The sequence below is a fragment of the Coenobita brevimanus genome, chromosome 90 (genome assembly GCF_032717465.1).
Source record: "Coenobita brevimanus isolate Jiangsu-jjx chromosome 90, ASM3271746v2, whole genome shotgun sequence".
Classification (NCBI taxonomy): domain Eukaryota; kingdom Metazoa; phylum Arthropoda; class Malacostraca; order Decapoda; family Coenobitidae; genus Coenobita; species Coenobita brevimanus.
Window position 1 is genome coordinate 25,150,818 of NC_137043.1, and position 21,072 is coordinate 25,171,889.

At 44.5% G+C, this 21,072-nt stretch overlaps 1 protein-coding gene across 1 annotated transcript in view; it reads left to right on the forward strand.

Moving 5' to 3' along the window:
* The window catches only part of CysRS-m (cysteine--tRNA ligase-like protein, mitochondrial), a 245,783-nt gene that overhangs the window by 42,452 nt on the left and 182,259 nt on the right, over positions 1-21,072 (forward strand). The window contains exons 5-6 of the mRNA XM_080281646.1: positions 5,264-5,441; positions 19,042-19,249. Of these exons, the coding sequence (XP_080137772.1) occupies positions 5,264-5,441; positions 19,042-19,249 (386 nt within the window). The remainder of the gene's footprint in view (positions 1-5,263; positions 5,442-19,041; positions 19,250-21,072) is intronic.

Sequence of the window (21,072 nt, forward strand, 5' to 3'; positions counted from 1 at the left end):
GCCTTCATGGCATTTTCTCTGATCATGTCACACAAACTTACAGAAAACTTTAGGTGCTCAATGGAGTTAATAGAGCCAAGGTCCAGTATCCGTATAATGAACAGGTCCGGATACTGCTCATCCAGATAAATGAGGGATTACTGTATTACGTCTAGCGAGTGGATGGTGGGACTGAAACAGGGTTGTGTGATGTCTCCATGGCTGTTTAATATATACATGGATGGGGTTGTAAAGGAGGTGCAGGGTAGGGCAGTGGATGTGGGGGTGGCTCTAATGAATGAGGGTGAGATTTGGAAGCTTCCGGTGTTGCTGTTTGCTGATGATATGGTATTGTTGATTGAAGATGAATGGGAGTTGCAAGGTTTGGTGAATGAATTTGGGACAGTGTGTAGGAGGAGGAAGCTGAAAGTTAATGTAAACAAAAGTAAAGTTATGGTGTTTGAGAGGAATGAAGTCACAGAATGTACAGTGAGGTTGGATGGTGAGGATATGGAGAATGTGAGTGCATTCAAGTACAGTACTTGGGTAGTGTGATGAGTAAGGATGGAACTTTGGGGGATGAAGTGCGTGAAAGGGTCCAGCAGGGAAGGAAGGTTGTTGGTTCACTGAAAGCAGTGATGAGAAATAGGGAGGTGAGTATGGAAGTTAAGAAGTCACTGCATGATGGTATTGTGATCCCTACCCTGACGTATGGAAGCGAGGCATGGACCTTGCAAGAGGGGATCAAGTCAAGAGTGAGAGCAGTGGAAATGGGTTACTTGAGAGGAGCGTCTGGAGTGACATGGAGGGACAGGTTGACGAATGAAGAAGTAAAGGAACGTTGTGAGGTGGATGTGGATGTGGTTGAGAAGATTAGGAGAAATACACTGAGGTGGTTTGGACATGTGGAGAGAATGGAGAATGAAAGACTGACTAAGAGGGTGTATGTAGGTGAGGTGGAGGGAGGGAGAGGGAGGGTAGACCGAGGATGAGGTGGAGGGATGGAGTTGAGAGGTATATGAGGGAGGGGGGGGTGAGTTGGGGGGAGGGTAGTCAAATGGTGGGTGACAGGGCGACTTGGAGGCGTTTTGTCTGCAGCCACCCTTTGCAGGATTAGGGCATCGGGCTATAGATAGACAGACAGACATATCCAGTATGGCTGTCACATAGGACAAAAAACTCCAGTCCAAATCAGTGATGTTTTGATGGCACATACCAAATAAATGCTAGACATCTTCAGAACAGAACAAACATCTCATCAATCACCACTTTCTGAAATGGCCAAAAAAGCCTGACAAAGGGCTCCTTTAGCATCATAGGATGGGCCTAATCTTCCACAACTGGTCATTGGGTGCCAGACCATAATTCGTGCTGAAATGGAGGAATTTCAGACTGGCCAGGTAGCTGTCATGGGCCATATATTTCCCTAAGAGGTGTGTGGACGATATCATCCACTGCCCAGTGGTCGTGGAGCACATGTTTTTTCGTGTGCAGCATCATCATTGTTAGCATGAGCCACACATACATTTCCCCCACCTCCACTGCCTTCCATTCCTTCATTATTGAGTTCTTGCTTACAGACACCTCCAGCCAGCAGACAGAGATAGCCAGGTGGAAGTTTATTTTATCCATCAGGTATTGCATAATCATGGTCATGAATATGGCCTGGAAAAAGGACAGGGTTGATGGTGTTCTTGCCTCCAGGTGCTCCCTCTGCACCCCTGCCCCTGCCACATCAAAGAGAGGTATTGCTGGCTTGAAGCAATCACCCTCCTCCCACACAAAAGTGTCCTGCCTTCCGATGCCGGAGCTGCTAGGCCATGATGCTACCACACTTGCATGCCCCCTAGGACCACGAGCATAGCCATCGGCACAGCCAGGGGCACAGCCACAGGTGGGGGGGAGGAGGAAGGAGAGGTGGAGGTGGAGGTGGGAGAGGACAAGAGTGATTACTTGCCTGAAGCAGGGACTCCCTGGGATGATGCTGGCTGGTAACTCTGACAGTGTCCTGCCACGGACCTCAGTCTCCCCACATATACTTTTCCAGGTTATTGGGAAATGGCCCTTGAGGTGTTTGGTTGTGGAGATGAGGGTTGTGGTGGGAGGGACTGCTATGCATTGGCCGTGAGCTTGGTGGTTAGATGTGGCGGCGGCTTTTCTGGAGGACGTGACCATCACCATCACCACTGTCTCCCTCACTTTTCTGTGTTCTGGTCTCATCCACCTCTGCATCAGATGTGAATGTGTCACTGTCATAGGCTGTTCCCACCTCCTGAAGCTCAGGGAGGACCTTACCAGACAGTTTAGAGCGGGCAGGAGTAGGCACATGTGACACGTCACTCTCCACATGATAGCTTCCTTGTTTTTCCGAGGAAGTTTCACCACCATCAGAAAAACTAGACACAGTCATGTCTAAGGCATGCCCTATAACACTGTCCATGAGCCTTTTCCCAGCCTCCTTCTGCAGGAGTTTGGCTGGGGTTGATCACAAAATCGAAGCTGTGGGCGGCGGTGACAGGTTTGGATGAGGATGATTCAGAAGACATCACTGTACATCTTGTCAGGGCATGGGACAGACTGTGTCATGCTTGCATGCACTCCTGGGAGACTCTCTCTACCCTTTGGTGACGAGATCAAATGACGGCCAGTTCAAACTGTGACATGAAAACAATTGCAGTTCCGACCGACACCCAGTGGTGTCCCTCAGCCTGTTTTGCATTGGTCCTGACTGACACTCCATGGGTATCGGTTACTGTGACCTCCCTTAACTCCTCTCCGCCAGGTAACGTCTGTGCACATCACAATCAGGGTGCTACTTGGCCGCCGCACTAGTGTCTTCCTGCCACCATTTGAACCGGCCTTCATTTCATCTCGGCACGAAAGGGTTGGGAGGGAGTCGTTCCATAGCACTCAGACGAGAATCAATCTGTTCCATGCGTTTGCCAGGTGTACAATGATGTCTTCAGGTTCCTATTTGTCTGATTCTGTCCACGCCGCCTGTAGCCAATTGTATCATCCACCCCTGCCAAGCCCCTTTCCAAGGATACTAGAAGAGAACTCAGTGATAGTGCCATAAGGCATGCCTTGGATGCAACAGTGTCAATTTTATCTAGTAGTGGAGAAGTTATCACGTTGAGAGCAAAGCCATAGTCGGTGCCGTGGGCAGTTGCATGAGCACGTCCTGCTCTTGAGCTGAAAATTAGTTCTCTTCCTCATGTCATTACTCATCAACACAGTAACCTACAGACCTGGGGATGCTTTCTTTTGCAAGGGGAATAGTTTTGGGGCAATATGGTCTTCAATTTGGTTTCTTAAGTGCTATACTTTCCAAGATATTAAGGTTTGAAAACAAGCAATTTACGGGAAATTGCCCCTTAGTGAGGTGATGACAGTGTTAAAAATAGCCTGGTGTTTGGGGGTTAAACCTTGCATGAATGTCTCATTGTTAGAGTTTTGTAATCATAGTCATTCAGCAGTGAGGTGGTATTTGTAGGGTAAGCAGCGGTTGTGAAATGTTTGTGTTGCATTAATCCATAAAGGGTAATTGTTCTTTGTTGAATTCAGTACTGAGAGACGAGTGGCACATATCAGCAAATATCCTCAGTTGAGCAGATGCTTGAATCAGGACTCATGTGCTTATAGACTTCTTGTGTACTTGAGTTATGCCATAGTTTTACTTATGCCACCTGGCAAAGCAAAAAGATCATCAAGTCAGCCATATCAAGTGACAGCACATCCCAACCTAGTATCTGGAATGGCTTGGATACCAGTGGTATACTTGCCAGCAGTCATTGAGACTTCTCGCAAAAGTCACCCAGTACTACAATTACCTTTAGAAGCTGCTACACTGCCTCAAGATGGCAATGGGAGGTACTCCTGGACTTGCTGAATTTTATGGCAGATTGTATCTCTTCTGAAAGAATATGCTACGAAAGATTCTGTCTTAGCAGAGAACTTTGCCTTCAGAATCCCTGGGGACAAGAAATACTTGGTCTGCATGGTGGAAGAAGATATCAGTTATGAACTCTGTGTTGCCGTGGACTCAAAAGTCTCTGAACACTTATTTTTACAGATGTGTCCATGAAGGCTAGAGTTACCACCCATCAGTCGGTTACAAGGAAATGAGTAAATGATCATCAAGGAAAGGCAGGCATCCTATCAGGGTAGCAGAGCTGCTGATTGTGTTCCTCGTGTCAATTAGCAACCTCTGCCATGGTTCAGTTGTCACTCTGTATTAGAGAGCAAAGTAATCGTAGCCTGCATTCAACATCAGGGCACAGCAGACTTGGGAACCCTCTTCTCCAAAGCAGAGATAATCTGCCAATGGGTATAATGTAGTTAACAGTAGTAGCCAGTGTTGTATTTCAAGGTTGTCTAGCATTTGGCTAGATTCTCTGTTGAAAGGACTCTGCAATGAAAATTGGTCATTTACACATTCAGCTGTATGGTGATGTTCTGATTATAGGTCGTGCTACCACCAAACATTTTTATTCAGTTGTGAGAGCTTTCTTATTTTGAAGGGATATTGGAGATTGTCTGATCCCATCGCTGTAAGAGGCCTCCCCTGAGTATTATTCTGGATAGAGTCTTGCACCCAAACATGTTTTTACAGTATTTAGTTGTGAGAACTTCCTCATTTTGAAGGGATTTTGGAGATTGTCTGCTCCCACCATTATAAGAGGTCTCCCCAGAGTAATGTTCTGGATGGAGTCTTGCACCCATGTTCTCATGATGGGACAGTAAAAGATTGGATGATGGATGGATAGAATTAACATGAATAAAGTACAGTACATAAGATGTGCCAGAGGACTGCTAGAGGATGAAGAGGCAGAGGTAGGCCGAAGGAAAACTGGTTGAGGACATTGAAAAGCAAAACAGGGAGGAATGTTGGTGGGATATGAAGATGTGTAAGAGACAAATATCGGTGGAGAGAGTTCATCGATGCCCTATGTATCCCATGGGGTGCCACAGGAAATGATTGATTGATTGATTGATAGACATAAGGTATCAGTCCAGTGAAAAGATTAATGAAGGGAGTAGTGATGAGTGATGATAGAGTGGCTTAGAGACATTCTTCTTGTAGTTATCAAGGATGAACTTTAGAACTGATCATTGGACTGTAAAAAATCAAGCAGATGTATTTTTTTATCAGCTTACACCATTATATTATGTAACAGTATAATGATGGGTTATCTGTACAGTATTTGTATAATTCTAGTTTTAGTGTACACTCTACTATCCATCTTCAGCCCTACCCTGACTTACAATTAATTTTACCCACCAGCTACGAGTAAACTTCCGTGAAGTTGCCGAAAAATATGAGCAGGAATTCTTTAAGGATATGGATCAGCTTCGTGTGCTGCGGCCATCCATTGCTCCGAGAGTGACCCACCACATCCCCCACATCATTGCCTTCATCCAGGGCATCATGTCACGTGGCCTGGCTTATGTTGTCAGCGATGGTAAGTTCAGACTGAGACTCATGAGGGACTCTACAGATAGTTAACCCCATCAATCTGTTGACATGAAGCTTTAGAGGGATACTTTCATTCAATGGCACCATTATAACAGGGGAACAGAACTGCCTGGTTATAGAAATGTTCATCATCTCTCTACCAATCCCCTTGAAGGGAAATTATGAAGTGCAGTCCACCAGAGTCTCTTAATTAAGCATTGTGCCACAACAATAACAGCAAGAGTCTGATGCCATATTTTTAATCTTATTCTTAGTGCCGCCAGACAGTTTGGTTCAACTTTGGAAAGAACTGAATATTAAGGAGTTAATAAAGGGTGTATCAAACACCATGAAAATTAATTCTCTCTCCTAACTTGAATAAAACCATCTGGAAAGCCATCTATCCACCATCCAATCCAGCACAATGTATTAGGCATTTATGGTGAGATTGAGCAATTGCTTGCCCCAAAGTGGTATTACATGAGCAGTAAACCCCAGCCACCCCTGGGAATTAGACCCCTTATAGGCAAAGTCTGCTTGAAGTGCCATAACTCACTATACCACCATGTGTCTAATGCAAGAATGCACTATAAAACACATCTTGATATTGAAGATGTTAATTTGCATACTGTGAAAATAAGGCCATGTGGAGAGGATGGAGGGTGAAAGACTGACGAAGAGAGTGTATGTGAGTGAGGTGGAGGGGGAAAGAGGGAGGGGGAGGCCGAGGATGAGATGGAGGGATGGGGTGGAGAGGTATATAAGAGAGGGGGGTGTGAGCTGGGAGCAGGGCAGTGAAATGGCGGGGGACAGGGCGACTTGGAGGCGATTTGTTTGTGACCACCCCAAACGGGATTGAGGCGTCTGGCAATAGATAGATAGATGGAAAATAAGGAAGATACATTAATGTTTGTTAGAAGATGTGCAAGGGTTTTGAGGATTTAAGGAAGGGTAATGGTGGGTTTTTGCTTAGCGTCAGACATATATGGTGGATGGGGGCGCCCATCATCCACTCACTCAGTGTACTCATGCCTTTTGGTCTGTACACAGAGTGACAAACCAAATGGTATCCTGTACCCAGGAAACCATTTACTATGCTGAGTGGTAACCATATAACCGGGGTTTTTGGCAGACTTAAGTGTTCCCCAGATTCCCCTATCTAAAATCACTTAATCATGGCAAATGTTTCGGAGAGCCTCGGGGGACCCAATACCTTTCCAGGGCCCCAAGCAAATGGGCAGATTTGCATGGCCATGTGAAATATGAGAGGTGTGAATGAGGAGAGCAAGAAGATGGAAGTGGTGAATGTGTTCAGGAGTGCGAGATATGCCGTGACGGCATCGTGTGAAACAAAGCTGAAAGGGTGTGAAGTGAAGGAGTGGGAGGATGTAAAGTGTGTGAGGTTGGGCATGAATGTGGGAGGAAGATGCAAGGAAGGAGTTGCTTTGTTGATGAATGAAGTGTAGCAGAGTGGAATGAGAGATTACAAATGTGTCGTACGTATGTCAAGTTCAAGTTTGAGAAGGTGAAAGTGGCTGTGATTGTAGCATATGCGTCGTGATGACAGGAGTGAGAGAGAGAAAGACAGGTTTTGGGATGAACTGGATGAAGCAGTGGGAGAAATGCCCAGGAGCCATAAAGTGATTGTAATGGGCGATATGAATGGAAGAGTAGGCTCTGGTCCTGAGGATTACATAATGGGTTGTAATGGAGTGCCAGGAGAAAATGATAATGGGAAGTGACTGAAGGATATGTGTCAGGAAAGGAAGTTGGGCATTTGTAACTCATGTTTCAAGCACAAAGATGCACATAAGTATACAGTACATGGTATAGAGGGAACAGGGATTGTGTTGAAAAGAGCCTGATTGATTATGTGCTCATAGAGGGGTCGATGTTGGGAATGGTTGCTGATACGAGGGCCGTGAGAGGACAATGTGGAGGTCTGTCAGATCATATGATTCTGGTATGGAAGATCAAGCTTAGAGGAGTGGGGTGGACCAGGAGAGAGCGGAGCAGTCAGGGAGAAAGACTGAAAGTTGAGAGGCTGAGGATCAAAGAAATGGCAGATGAATACAGGACCAAAGTAGGGGAGAAGTTAGGATCAGTGAATTGGAATTAAATGGATCTGGACAGCCTGTGGAATGCATATGGGGATTGCATAGTTAGGAATGCTGAAGTCCTGTGTGGTGTGGCAAGAGTAACAACAAAGAAGAAAGGTACGGCATGGTGGGATGAATAGATTAAGAGAGCAGTGGAGGAATAGAGGAAGAAGTAGCAAGTGTGGTTACAGGACAGGGGTTCAGTTAGAATAAGGACTGAATATACTGAGAGCAAAAAGCACATAAAGAGACTAGCGAAGAGGAAAAAGGAGAGGTAGATGATGATCTAGGAAGAAAAATGAATGCAAATTACTCTGAAAATAGGAAGTTATTCTGGAAAGAGGTATGGAAATGTAAAAGTGACAGTGGAAAGAAATGTGAAAGTGTGAAGGATGTAAGTGGTAGATTATTAACCCATGGGATGAAGTAAGGATCAGATGGAAAGAATATTTTGAAAGCCTGATGAATGGGAATAGGGAGAGCAGAGCAGCTGTAAACATGATTGATTTGGGGACTGTGGAGAGAAGGAATGCAGTGATAGGAAATGTGACACTCGCACAGGTGAAGAATGCTGTGAAACGGCTGAAAAATGAGAAAGCAGCTGCAGTTGATGAGGTGTATGCAGGGATGATTAAGTGTAGTAGAGAGAGCGGAATGAAGTGCTTGTTGGAGATACGTAAGAAGGCATGAATGAGTGAAACTGTGCCAGCAGAGCGGAAAAAGGCTATGATTGTACCCCTGTGCAGAAATAAAGGTGAGTGAAGTGAGTTCAAGAATTATTGTGGCATAAGTTTATTGAGTGTTGTAGGGAAGGTATATGGAAGAATTATTATAAAGTAAGAGAGAATCTAAAGGTGAATGTAGAGAAGAGTAAAGTGATGGTCTTTGAGAGAGGTGAAGTCAGTGAATGTACAGCAAGGTTGGATGGTGGGGAATTCGAAAATGTGAGTACGTTTAAGTGCTTGGGTAGTGTGATGAGTAAGGATGGAGGTTTGGAGGGTGAAGTGCTTGAAAGGGTACAGCAGGGAAGAAAGGTTGCTGGTTTCTTGAAAGCAGTGATAAGAAGCAGGGAAGTGAGCATGGAAGTGAAAAAGTTACCACATGACAGTACTGTATTGTGATACCAACTCTAACCTATGGAAGTGAAGCTTGGACATTGCTGGAAGGACACAAGTCAAGAGTGAGAGCAGTGGAAATGAGTTATTTAAGAGGAGTCTGTGGAGTCACATGGAGAGAGAGGCTGACAAATGAGGATATAAAGGAACGTTGTGGTGTGGATGTGGACGTGATAGGAAACGTTAGGAGGAACTCACTGAGGTGGTTCGGCCATGTGGAGAGGATGGAGAGTGAAAGACTGATGAAGAGAGTGTATGAGTGAAGTGGAGGGGGAAAGAGGGAGGGGGAGGCCGAGGATGAGATGGAGGGATGGGGTGGAGAGGTATATAAGAGAGGGGGGTGTGAGTTGGGAGCAGGGCAGTGAAACGGCGGGGGACAGGGCGACATGGAGGCGATTTGATTGTGGCCACCCCGAACAGGATTGAGGCATCTGGCAATAGATAGATAGATAGAAGAGAGACATCAGAAGTCCTAGTGACTGACAAACAGAGTGGCTTTAGGAGTGGCAGATGATGTGTGGATGAAACATTTAAAGTGAGACAGATAGTGGGAAAAACTTGTGAGAAGGACTATAAAGTGTTTATGGCATTCATGGATATGGAAAAAGCATACAACAAAGTAGCCAGAGAAAGATTGTGGAAGGTTTTGCCCATGTACAGTGTAGATGGTAAGCTGCTAGGTTCCATCAAGAGTTTTTATGATGGTAGTGAAGCATGTGTAAGGGTTAATGGGCATCTAAGTGAATGGTTCATGATCGGTGTGGGCTTGCAACAAGGCTCTGTGATGTCCCCATGGTTGTTCAGTATATATATGGATGGGGTGGTTAGAGAAGTAAAAACACGAGTAATGAAGAGGGGTGTGACGGTAATGGATGGTGATGTATGGAATATCTCAAATTTGTTGTATGCTGATGATGCAGTACTACTTGCAAATACTGGACAAGAACTTGGTATACTAGTGCAGAGTTTTGCTGATGTCTGTGTGTGTCGTGCCTTGAGGGCAAATGCAGAAAAGAGTAAAGTGATGGTTATTGAGAGAGAAGGTGACTCCCAGTGTGATGTTACAGTGAATGGAGAGAGACTGGAATCGGTGAGAGAGCTCAAATACCTGGGTACAGTGATAGAAAAGAGAGGAAAATGTGCAAAAGAAGTGGAAAGTTGAGTGACACAAGGAAGGAAAGTAGCTGGTGCCATGAAGGCCTTGATAAGAAATAATGGCTTGAGTGTTGCAGCTGCATTTGGCTTACATGGAGTGTTAGTGCCAACTTTAACATATGGATGTGAGACTATGATGTGACATGAAAATGGAAAGTCAAGAGTAAGAGCAGTGGAGATGGGACTGCTGAGGCATGTATGCAGAGTACAGAGAGTGGATAGGATATGAAATAATGTGATTCGTGAAAGATGTGGAGTGAGGAAGTTGGTGGACACCAGAATTGAAGAGAGTGTACTTAGATGTTATAGTCATGTGGAGAGAATGGATAACAATAGAGTGGAGAAAAAGGTAAATCTGAGCAAATCTGAAGGAGGTAGGAGGCGAGGTAGGCCAAGGAGAAAGTGGAGGGAATATGGTGGATTGAGTGTGTGAGGAAGAGAGGTTTGGAAGTCGGTGAGGCGAGGCGACTGATAAGAGATCGAGCAAGCTGGATGAATATTGTGAGGAGAAGCTCATGATTAGGGATTTGGCACCCCTTTTTAACGTGACAGCATCCAGATTGACTTTATCGTATGGGGAGTACAGAGAGTGGATAGGATACAAAATGATGTGGTTTGCGAAAGATGTGGAGTGAGGAAGTCTGTGGATATCAGAATCAAAGAGAGTGTACTGAGATGATATGGTCATGTTGAGAGAATGGATAACAATAGAGTGCTGAAAAGGTATATCTGACTATCTTACTTCTACAGTGGAACACATTTTATCCAATTCTCCTTTCTCTAAAATCTCCATTCTAGGAGATTTCAATGTTCACCACCACCTTTGACTCTCCTCTCCATTCACTGATCCACCTGGTGAACAAGCCTACACCTTTTCTATCCTTAATGACCTAGAGCAGCTTGTACAGCATCCTACCTGTATCCCTGACTGCCTTTGAGAGAGCTCCGACATACTTGACCTATTCCCTACAACTAATCCTTCTGCTTACACTGTTAATCTTTTCTCTCCATTGGGCTCCTCCGATCACAACCTTATCAAATTAACCTGTCCTATCGCTCCGGTACGGCCTGCAGACCCTACAAAGAAACATCGTCTGTGGTACTTTGGAGCTGCGGATTGGGAGGCCCTCAGGCAGTATATACTCCTTTGATTTTCCCTGGAATGATTATTGCTTCCATGGCTGGGAGCCATCTGGGTGTGCCTTGCGCATTACGGAGGTTATTCTCTCGGGCATGGAAGCATACATTCCATTCTCATATCCTTTGACTAATGCACGAAAGCCTTGGTTTAATCACGCTTGTTTTAATGCTGTCCACAACAGGGAGAGGGCCTATAAAAGATACCAGAGCCAACCCACCCCTGAATCACATTTTTTATACGTTTCTGCCCAGAATTGTGCTAGGTCTGTTCTTCGCTCTGCTAAAAATAATTTCATCCGTACTAAATGCTCTCAACTCTCTAACTCAAATTCTTCCCGCTCCTTCTGGCACCTTGCCAAAAACCTTTCTAACAACTTTACCTCATCATCCTTCCCTTCTCTTTTCTACTCTAATGGCTCTGTAGCTATTTCATCTACTGATAAAGCAGATCTCTTCGCTCAGACTTTCTCCTCCAATTCCACCTTAGACGATTCCGGTGCTGTTCCTCCATCACTTCCCCCCTCTGACTTCCTCATGGCTGACATTAAAATTTCTTCAGCTGATGTATTTTCTGCCATCACATGCCTCAATACTAATAAGGCATATGGGCCTGATGGAGTCCCTCCTGTTGTTCTCAAGAACTGTGCTTCTGTGCTTACACCCTGCCTAGGCAAACTCTTTCGCCTTTGTCTATCAACTTGTGCCTTTCCTTCTTGCTGGAAGTTTGCTCTCATTCAGCCAGTCCCAAAGAAGGGTGACCATTCCCAACCCTCTAATTATCGTCCAATTGCTTTAACATCCTGTATCTCAAAAGTTTTTGAGTCTGTTCTTAATAGAAAAATTTTAAAGCATCTTTCCTATCACAACCTTCTTTCTGATCGTCAGTATGGGTTCCGTCAGGGACGCTCCACAGATGATCTTCTCACCTACCTTTCAGACTCCTGGTCATCCTCCTTTCGGGACTTTGGCGAAAGCTTTGCCATTGCACTTGACATCTCAAAGGCTTTCGATCGAGTCTGGCATAAATCTAATTTCCAAACTGCCCTCTTACGGTTTCTGTCCTTCTATCTGTGCCTTCATCTCTAGCTTCCTTTCTGGTCGTTCTATAGCCGCTGTTGTAGACGGCCATCGTTCTTCTCCTAGATCTATTAACAGTGGTGTTCCTCAGGGCTCTGTCCTATCAGCAACCCTCTTCCTTTTTAGTCATCAATGACCTTCTAAGTTGTACATCTAACCCTATCCACTCATAACCTGATGGCTCCACCCTTCACCTTTCCATTCGATTCCCACAACGTCCATCTCAGCAGTTACTTCAACAAACAAGGGATGAGGCTATGGCACACCTAATGTCTGACTTGGCTCGTATCTCTGACTGGGGTAAAAATAATCTGGTTGTTTTTAATGCGTCAAAGACTCAGTTTTTTCACCTATCAACCCGACAAAATCTTCCACAGGTATACCCACTAATGTTTAATAATGTTCAGCTTAATCCTGCATCATCGTTGAACATGCTTGGGGTTTCATTTACAGTACTTGGGACTTATCTTGGAAAGATCATATTACATCTCTTGTAAAATCTGCTTCCAAGAGATTGGGTGTGCTAAGCCGACTCCGTTCCTTCTTTACCCCTGCACAATTGTTGACTCTATACAGGGGTTTTATCCGCCCCTGTGTGGAGTACAACTCTCATGTGTGGGGAGGCTCCCCACATACAGCTCTTCTCAATAGGGTGGAGTCAAAGGCTTTTCGTCTCATTAAGTCTCCTCCTCTTACTGACTCCCTTCAACCTCTGTCTCTTCGCCGCACTGTTGCATCTTTATCTCTTTTCTGTCACTACTTCAATGGTCACTGCTCCTCTGAACTGTCTGCATGCATTCCTCCACCTCTACGATGGGCACGTAGCACCCATCTAGCAGCAAACTCTCATCCCTTTTCTGTCCAGCTCTCTAGTGCAAGAGTTAACCGTTACTCCCAGTCCTTCATTTATGCAACAGGTCAACTTTGGAACTATCTCCCTCTGTGTGTATTTCCTGCTTCCTATGATCTCCAGTCTTTCAAACGCAGTGTGTCCAGGCATCTCGAAATGATCAGATCTTGAATTTGGCTCTCTATTGTATTTTGCTTTTCTCTTGGAAGGAACAGTTTTGCGGGCTCATTGCCTTTGGTTCCTTCTTCCTCACATAAAAAAAAAAAATAGTAATAATAATAATAATTTGAAGGAGGGAGGAGGCGAGGGAGGCCAAGGCAAAAGTGGAGGGACATGGTGGATGAGTGTGTGAGGAAGAGAGGTTTGGAAGTTGGTGAGGCAAGGGGACTGACATGAGATCGAGCCAGCTGGATGAATATTATGAGAAGCACATGATCAGGGATTTGGCCCCCATTTTTAACGTGACAGCATCCGGATTGACTCTGTATCGGATATGTTAGCTGCAATACATGGTGAATGTTTTTGGCCTATCACATAGAGCCAGGAGTCTGGGGGCTTGAATGGTGAGTGAATTGAAGTGTGGCCTATTGGATTGGGCAATTTTGTGCTCTCTGGACGTTGCTATTCCACACCCTGCTCTAGGGTGGGAAAGGAGGTCCGGATGCTGATGATGATGATTGCAGACATATGAAAATTTTGTAATCTGCTGCATACTTGTTACATGTGAGCTTTTGCCTTGCATCAGTGTGGTAATTTTGTAATACTTATCATATTTGTTTCATGTAAGTTTAATTAGCAGCAGGGTGTGTGGAAATTTTTAAATCCCTTATACAGTGAGTCTTCAAAATACGAAAACCCGAAGTACGAATTTTCGATGGTACGAAAGCGATTAATATAGGATAAATTCCACAACACGAAAATATGTCTCGATGATACGAAAATCAGTACGAAAGGAAATACAGAGATAGCCCCACTATCCAAACTATATAGTGTGAAGAGGTGCCTGAATAGTCTGAAATTGCTATTAATCCGGCGGAAACAAAACACAAGTATTGTTAGATTGATTTATTTACCGTAAATGTACAGTGAAAGACAACTATCTTCCCAGCTCTGTGTGAAGAAAATTTACACCAGGCGAAATACAATGAAAACCCTGTTTCTACTAGTGTGTGTTTCAAATGGTTCGATTTTTCCACCCTATATTCGTCAGACTTTGGGAAGATACTTGTGTTTTTCACTGTACACTTGAAGCAGCAGAAAGACTTTACCAATTCAATTCATAATCCTCCAGCTTGTTTCTGTAATTTTCTGACAACTTTCAGTTTGGCAAATTACTTTTTCTTGCTGAAAAATTTCCTCCGTGTTATTATCGTCACTTTCCCCAACGATCGTTTCCAGCACAGTGGAAGAAACTGAATGTGCTCGAAGGTGGATATTGTTTCCCAATTTCCCAACTGTAGGTTAGGTTAGGTTAAATTATAAGGTACAGATAAGCTCGGTTAGGCCAGGTTAAATTATTAGTTACAGATAAGCTCAGTTAGGCCAGGTTAAATTATTAGGTACAGATAATTTCGGTTAGGCCAGGTTAAATTATTAGGTACAAATAAGCTCGGTTAGGCCAGGTTTAGTTAAACACTTAGGGAAGAACAATCCTTTCCGTCATTATGTTAATGAAATAAACAAGAATTGTCACACCAGAACAGCTAAAAACGACGGGGAAACAGATTTAACAAGAAACGTTTATTGTATTTACCAACCCAGAAGTAATCTGAAAAATATAACAGACTATCAGGAAGAACTGATGTGGTAAGGTGCTTTTACTGCTTAAAGTAAAGCATATGTTTAGCCCCCTCAGTGGCTGTGGATTCAGAAAATTGCGTGCTCCAGTGGTTGGCCTCAGGTCCATTTTTTCAAGGTTCTAAAATCAATTTCTTTTTCTTACAAATCTGAAAAGTCTGGCACATCTGGCTTTTTCATTATTATTATTTTTTTTTCCCTAAACCCATCCTGTGATTTGCTGTGATTCATGTACGAATTAATAAAATTAGGATGCGTGTTACATTAGCATGTAAACATCAGCGAAAACATTTGGGATGAAGTGAACTGTGAACGCCTTCACTGCTTGGGATGGAGTAGGGTTGTGTAAACACACCAGTGACCTTTGATCCCCTCCCATAATTACTCGCAGTTTTTTTATAGCTCATCCTAACTCAACATCACTGACACCAGTACAGTAAAGCGTTGTTCAAGGCCAGCAGCTACGAGAGCGATAATGGAATACATTATTGCTTGTATCAGTCCTCTCTCTTTCACACATACACATGAGAACAAACAAAAGAATGAGCAGTAAATGTACACTAAGGAGCAGAAATAACTGGGCTCAGTTGGTCCTTAATATTATCGGGAAGAGCGATACCGAATGAAGAATGTGGAGCTGAATTCTAACCTACGAGAATATGTGGGAGGAAAGAGTAATTTTTTTTTCTGATTAGCAAACATTTTTGTTCCATATCGTCCCTTAAAATTGTAAAAGTCATAATCTTTCGTGTAAGCATACAGCCGAAAGACATTACCATTTCAGTTCATATTCCTCTAGTTTGTCTTCTATATTTTTTTTACTATTTTGAGGGTGGTAAATTATGTTCTTTTGCTGAAAGAAACTTACTCAAAATTAGGGTGCATGTAACATAAGCTTGTAAACATCGATGAATACATCTGGAGTGAAGAGAACGCCTGACTGCTTGGGGTAAACACACCAGTGACCTTCGTTCCCTTCCCATAATTGTTCTCAGTTTTTTATAGGACGCCCTAACTCAATGCCACTGACACCGAAACAGTAAAGTGTTGTTCAAGGCCGACAGCTATGAAGGCTTTAATGGAACACTGTACGAAAAATTCAAAATGGGCGCGATGCACAGCTCGCTTGCTGAGAGAAAACGAACTAACCCCTCTTTGGTAAACAAATTTTCGCACGCTTCTCAGTTGAGTCCACATCCCTCCTCTCCTCACAGCTTCACTGTACGTGAGGATATTTTCAGAGCTCTTCACCTTTTCGTATTGTTTTGCCATGCCTCCCAAGCACCCTGCATCATCTCCAGCATTGGGGGAGCCTTCTGCAAAGAAGCAGCAACACCGTACTCTAATTCTGGAAAGGAAATTGGAAATTATAAGACCCCATGAAGAGGGTCAGGGAGTCTCAGAGATTGGGCGTGCTTTAGGCCTTGCAGCTTCCACTGTTGGGACTGTGACGAAGAAAAAGGAGATGTACAAGAATATGGCCACCTCCTTCTCTACAGTTGTATACAGGTATTGCTTACTTCAAAATGGGGAGGGAGGTAAAGTTTAGGTGGGGGGTCCAAGGGGGTCCTGGGATGCATCCCCCCATGTATATGTATACAGTAGGTTCGCACAGTGCGCGATTCGCATTGTGCGCGAGTGACCAAAAATAATAACCAAAAACCCTTGAATGCGCGAGTTTACTGCACAGAACGCGAGGCAGAGGCAAGGAGTGGCTCAAAAATGCCATTTTCTATTAGTGCGCGACCACCCCTCACACAGTGTGTCATGGGTCGTAATGTTGATGCGCAGAAATTCCCGGGCATTCTACTGCGCAGCTTGGGGTACAAGGGAGTGGGCCACAACAGTCCTGGCTCGTGCACTGTGCGGATCCGCTCTCTACAGCTAACCTGTCGTGTACAACGTGTGGTGTTTTTTGTGCTGCTCCATCCTTGCCTGTACTTCGCCGCACCATGGCTCCAACCCCAAGAGTTAAGAAACTTCTGATGCACACCACCAAGTTAAAGATCATTAAGATGAAGGAGGAGGGTCAAGGAAACACTGCCATCGGGAGAGCCCTGGGACTGGCTGACTCTACAGTGAGAACTGTGTGGAAGAACTGTGAAGCCATAAAGGCTGTAGTGAAGACGTACGGTGCCTCTGACCTAGATGGCCATTCGCGGGTGGGAAATTGTGCTGTGATACTAATGGAGCGCTATCTTGCCACCCTCATAATGAGGAAGGAAAAGGAAGGTGTTCCACTGAATGGAAGATTTATTCGGAACCAAGCCTAGCTCTTTTACAAGGCAGCATCTCGCAGGTTAAAAGTGGAAAAACCTTTCAGGGCGTCAGTTGGATGGCTGGACCGTTTTCTCAAGCACAAGGAACTCCGTTACGTGAAAGTGTCTGGTGAACGTGCCTTTGCCAACAAGCTGGCCGCGAGAGACTATCCTGCGATATTTAGAGCGATTATTGAAGAGGGACAGTACACCAAGGACCAGATCTACAACATCGATGAAACGTCATTATACTACAAGACCATGCCCAAATCAACTTACATTGCTAAAAGACAGAAACAAGCCCCTGGTCGCAAGCTCCAGAAGTGTAAGATGAAGGTAATGTTCGCTGTAAACCTGTCTGGGAGCCACATGATGAGGCCAGTTGTTGTACACACAGCTTCACACCCAAGGTGCTACAAAAACCTCACGAACATGGACGCAAGTGGCGTGTATTGGTACAAGTCCGCAAATGGTTGGATGACCGGGAACATTATGGCAGACTGGTTAATGAGCCGGTGTGTCCCTGATGCCAGGGCCAAGTGTCGGGAACTGGGCATTCCATCTAAGATGCTCCTTGTGCTTGATAATGCACCAAGTCACCCTCCATACCTTGAAGATCTGCATAAGGATTGTCGTGTTGTGTTTCTGCCGCCCTGCACGACGTCACTAGTGCAGCCACTGGATCAAGAACTAATCGCCACTGTGAAGCACTTCCACCATAAACAAGTGTACGACTACCTACGCAGGAAGACCGACACACAAGAGGAGCTTCATGCCCTACAAGAAGATCACGATGAAGACCTTGATGAGGCATCTGCTCCCGTTCCATCTCCACCAGCACCTGTATCCCGACCTGCCACAGATGCCATGACTGTTGAGGCATTTTTACAGTGAAGGATGCAGTTGAATTTCTCCTACAAGCCTGGCACCAGATTGCACCTGCAACAGTGAACCATGCGTGGCGAATGCTCATGCCTCACTTATGCACGACCCAGGAGACGGCCATTCAACCACTGGCCGAGGCTGAGGCAGCAACACTGACAGCAGCACAAGCTGTACCAGATTTCAAGAACGTTACATTGGCGGACATACAAGAAGTGCACACTGCTAATGAGGAACAGCCTCCTGAGGAAGTGTTGCAACGGATAGATGAGACTGACGCAGAGCCCGACGCCAGGCAGAGTCAAGTTGAGCAGCCTAGTGTGATGGAAGGCAGGACTGAGCTGTGTATGTTAAACATTAGCAAGATCCTTGCTGCCGTGGATAGGCTCAAGGAAGAGGTGAAGGAACAGGAAGTGAGCAACCTAAGAACGGAGGAACTTCTGGTTGGTATCGACAAACTCTTCTGTTTCTACACAGGCAGGCACAGGGAAGAAATAAATAGGAGAAGACAGACGCTCATAACAAGCTACACACAACAGGCTCAAGTTGGTGAAATTGCGGAACCAGCGACATCGTCTGCTCCTGTTCCTGTTGAGGATGAAGAGGATGCAATGTCAGAAGTGTCAGCATTGGACTTTGAAGACTTTATGGCCGAAGTGAGTGACTTTGATGCTCCTGGGGAAGGTGCTCAAGAGGAGTATGTGGAGGGAAGTGTTGGTGCGGTGGGAGGTGTGGTGGGGAGTGCGACGCTGTAAGTGTTGCCGTGCCCCGGAACCCCTGTTATTTAAGGTCATCAGGCCTGTTGTCTACTGTTGTTAAGGTGACTACCCATATTTTTGTTATTGTAGCTTTAGCTTTAGTACAATGTCTGAAAAATATGAGCTTTATTATGTCTCTAAGGGCCAAAAAATGTCCAGGTATGGGGGGGTACCGCCCATATGTAATTATTTCCATAAGATTATGTATTCCCAGTGCGCGAGGTCGTGGACCGCCCAGTCTCTCGCGCACTGTGCGAGCCTACTGTATTTCAATGGGGAAAATTGTTCCGATATACGAAATTTCGAATTACAAAAGTTTTTTTTGGTCCCTATCCCTTTCGTATATGGAAGACCCACTGTATACCAATCACATATGAGATGCACTTTCTGTATGTTAATGTGTGTGGAAATATTGTTATCATCTACATTCGTGCCATATTTGAATGATAATAATTATTAACCACTGTGTCCTTCAGGTTCAGTTTACTTTGATACCGTTGCATATGGTGACTATGGCAAGTTTGGTCCTCTTGCCCCTCTTGACACACTTGCTGAAGCTGGTCTCAAAAAATCTCGGAGAGATTTTGCACTTTGGAAAGGTGCGAAGCCTGATGAGCCATACTGGGAAAGTCCATGGGGGCGTGGCAGGCCAGGTTGGCATATCGAGTGTTCAGCTATGGCTAGGTAAGGCTGTGTGTGTGTGTGTGTGTATTCACCTAGTTGTATTTACCTAATTGTGTTTACCTAGTTGTGATATACAGGAGCTATGCTCGTGGGGTCCTCTCTCTGTTGCTTGATAAGTCAGAGTTTGCTTTGAACTCGTTTAAGTTTTTAGACTGGATGATCTCTTTTTCCAGGCAGTTCAACAGGTCTGTGCATCTATATGGAAAACTATATTTCTTGATATCCTTCAGGCAACTTGGCTTTTTTAGTTTCATTTCGTGTCCTTGTTACTCTCCCATCCTATACAAACAGACCTTCTCTGTCAGTTTTCTCTACTCCCATCATGGCCCTGAACACTGCAGTCATGTCACCACTCTCTCTTTCTCTCTCTCTCTCTCTCTCTTCTAAGGAAGGCAGATCTTACTTTTCTAGCCTTTCCCTGTATGACAGATCTGCCTGGCCAGGGACCATCTTGGTTGCTGTTCTTTGTATTCCCTTGATCTAGTTTATATCTTTCTTTTCACTGGGGACTATGCTACTGCCACACATTCCAACCTGGGGCAGATCATGGCCACTATCAATTTTTTTCATCATCTCCTCATCCATGTAATTAAAGGTTACATTTATGTTAGTTAAGAGATTATACGTCTCTCTAACCATCTTGTTAATGTGTTTTTCAGATGACAAAGTATCCTGGACCAGCACTCCTAAGTCCTTCTCTTCTCTCGCTTTTGTGATTAGTTCATTACCCATCAAATACTTCAGTGATGGTCTCTTCCATTTCCAATATCTTTTTGCATTGAATTTCATTTCCCATGTCTGGCTGCAGTCATGAATCCTATCCAGGTCCTCCTGCAGCATTTTACAGTCTTTTTCAACTTCTACTTTCCTCTGGATCTCTGCATCATCAGCAAACAGACTTGCATAACTGTTCATTCCATCAATGATATCATTTACATAAATCAGGAACATTACTGGTGCTAACACTGAGCCCTATGGGACTTCACTTGTTACTTCCCTCTATCCAGACAGCTGTCATTTATTACTGTCCTTATTTGTGTGTCTCTCAAGAAATCTCTCATCCACTCTAAGAGGTTCCCTCTCAGTCCTCCTATGTGTTTTAGTTTCCACATTAGTCGCTCGTGGGGTACCTTGTCAGAGGCTTTCTCCAAATCTAAATACACACAATCCACCCAACTGTCTCCCTCCTGTAGCACGTCTATTGCCCTTGAGTATTAGCTCAACAAGTTGGAAATACACGACCTTCCACTGAATTTCAACTGACTTTTTGCCAAAATGTCCATATCCTCCGGATATTTTCTCCATCTGTCTTTCAGGATTCTCTCGCACAGTGTTGCAGCCATGCTGGTCAGGGACTCTGGTCTGTAATTCAGGGGTACTTCCTTGTTCCCTCCCTTTATAAATTGGTACCACATTGGCCCTCTTCCATTCCCGAGGCACTTTCCCTTCTTCAAGAGAACAAACAACTAAACGGTGAATCTTATCCGCCAGTTTTTCTCTGCATTCCTTTAGTATCCGGTTAGAGATCCCATCTGGTCCTGGGGCCTTCCTCACATCTTGAGTTTCTAGATGTATACTTCTTGCACCTCAGCTTTTACATCTTTTAACACTGCATTTCTAGTCACTTCCTCCTCCTCCACAAAATCATTTTCTTTAGTGAAGACTGATTGGAAGTATTTTTTCATTATGTCAGTGTGCCTAGCTGCATTTTTATAGACATTTTCTTCTAATTTCAACTTACTGATTCCTTCCTTTTGTTTCAATTTGCCATTAACAAACCTTGTAAAACAATTCAGGATCTTCCTTACATTTGTCAATTATAC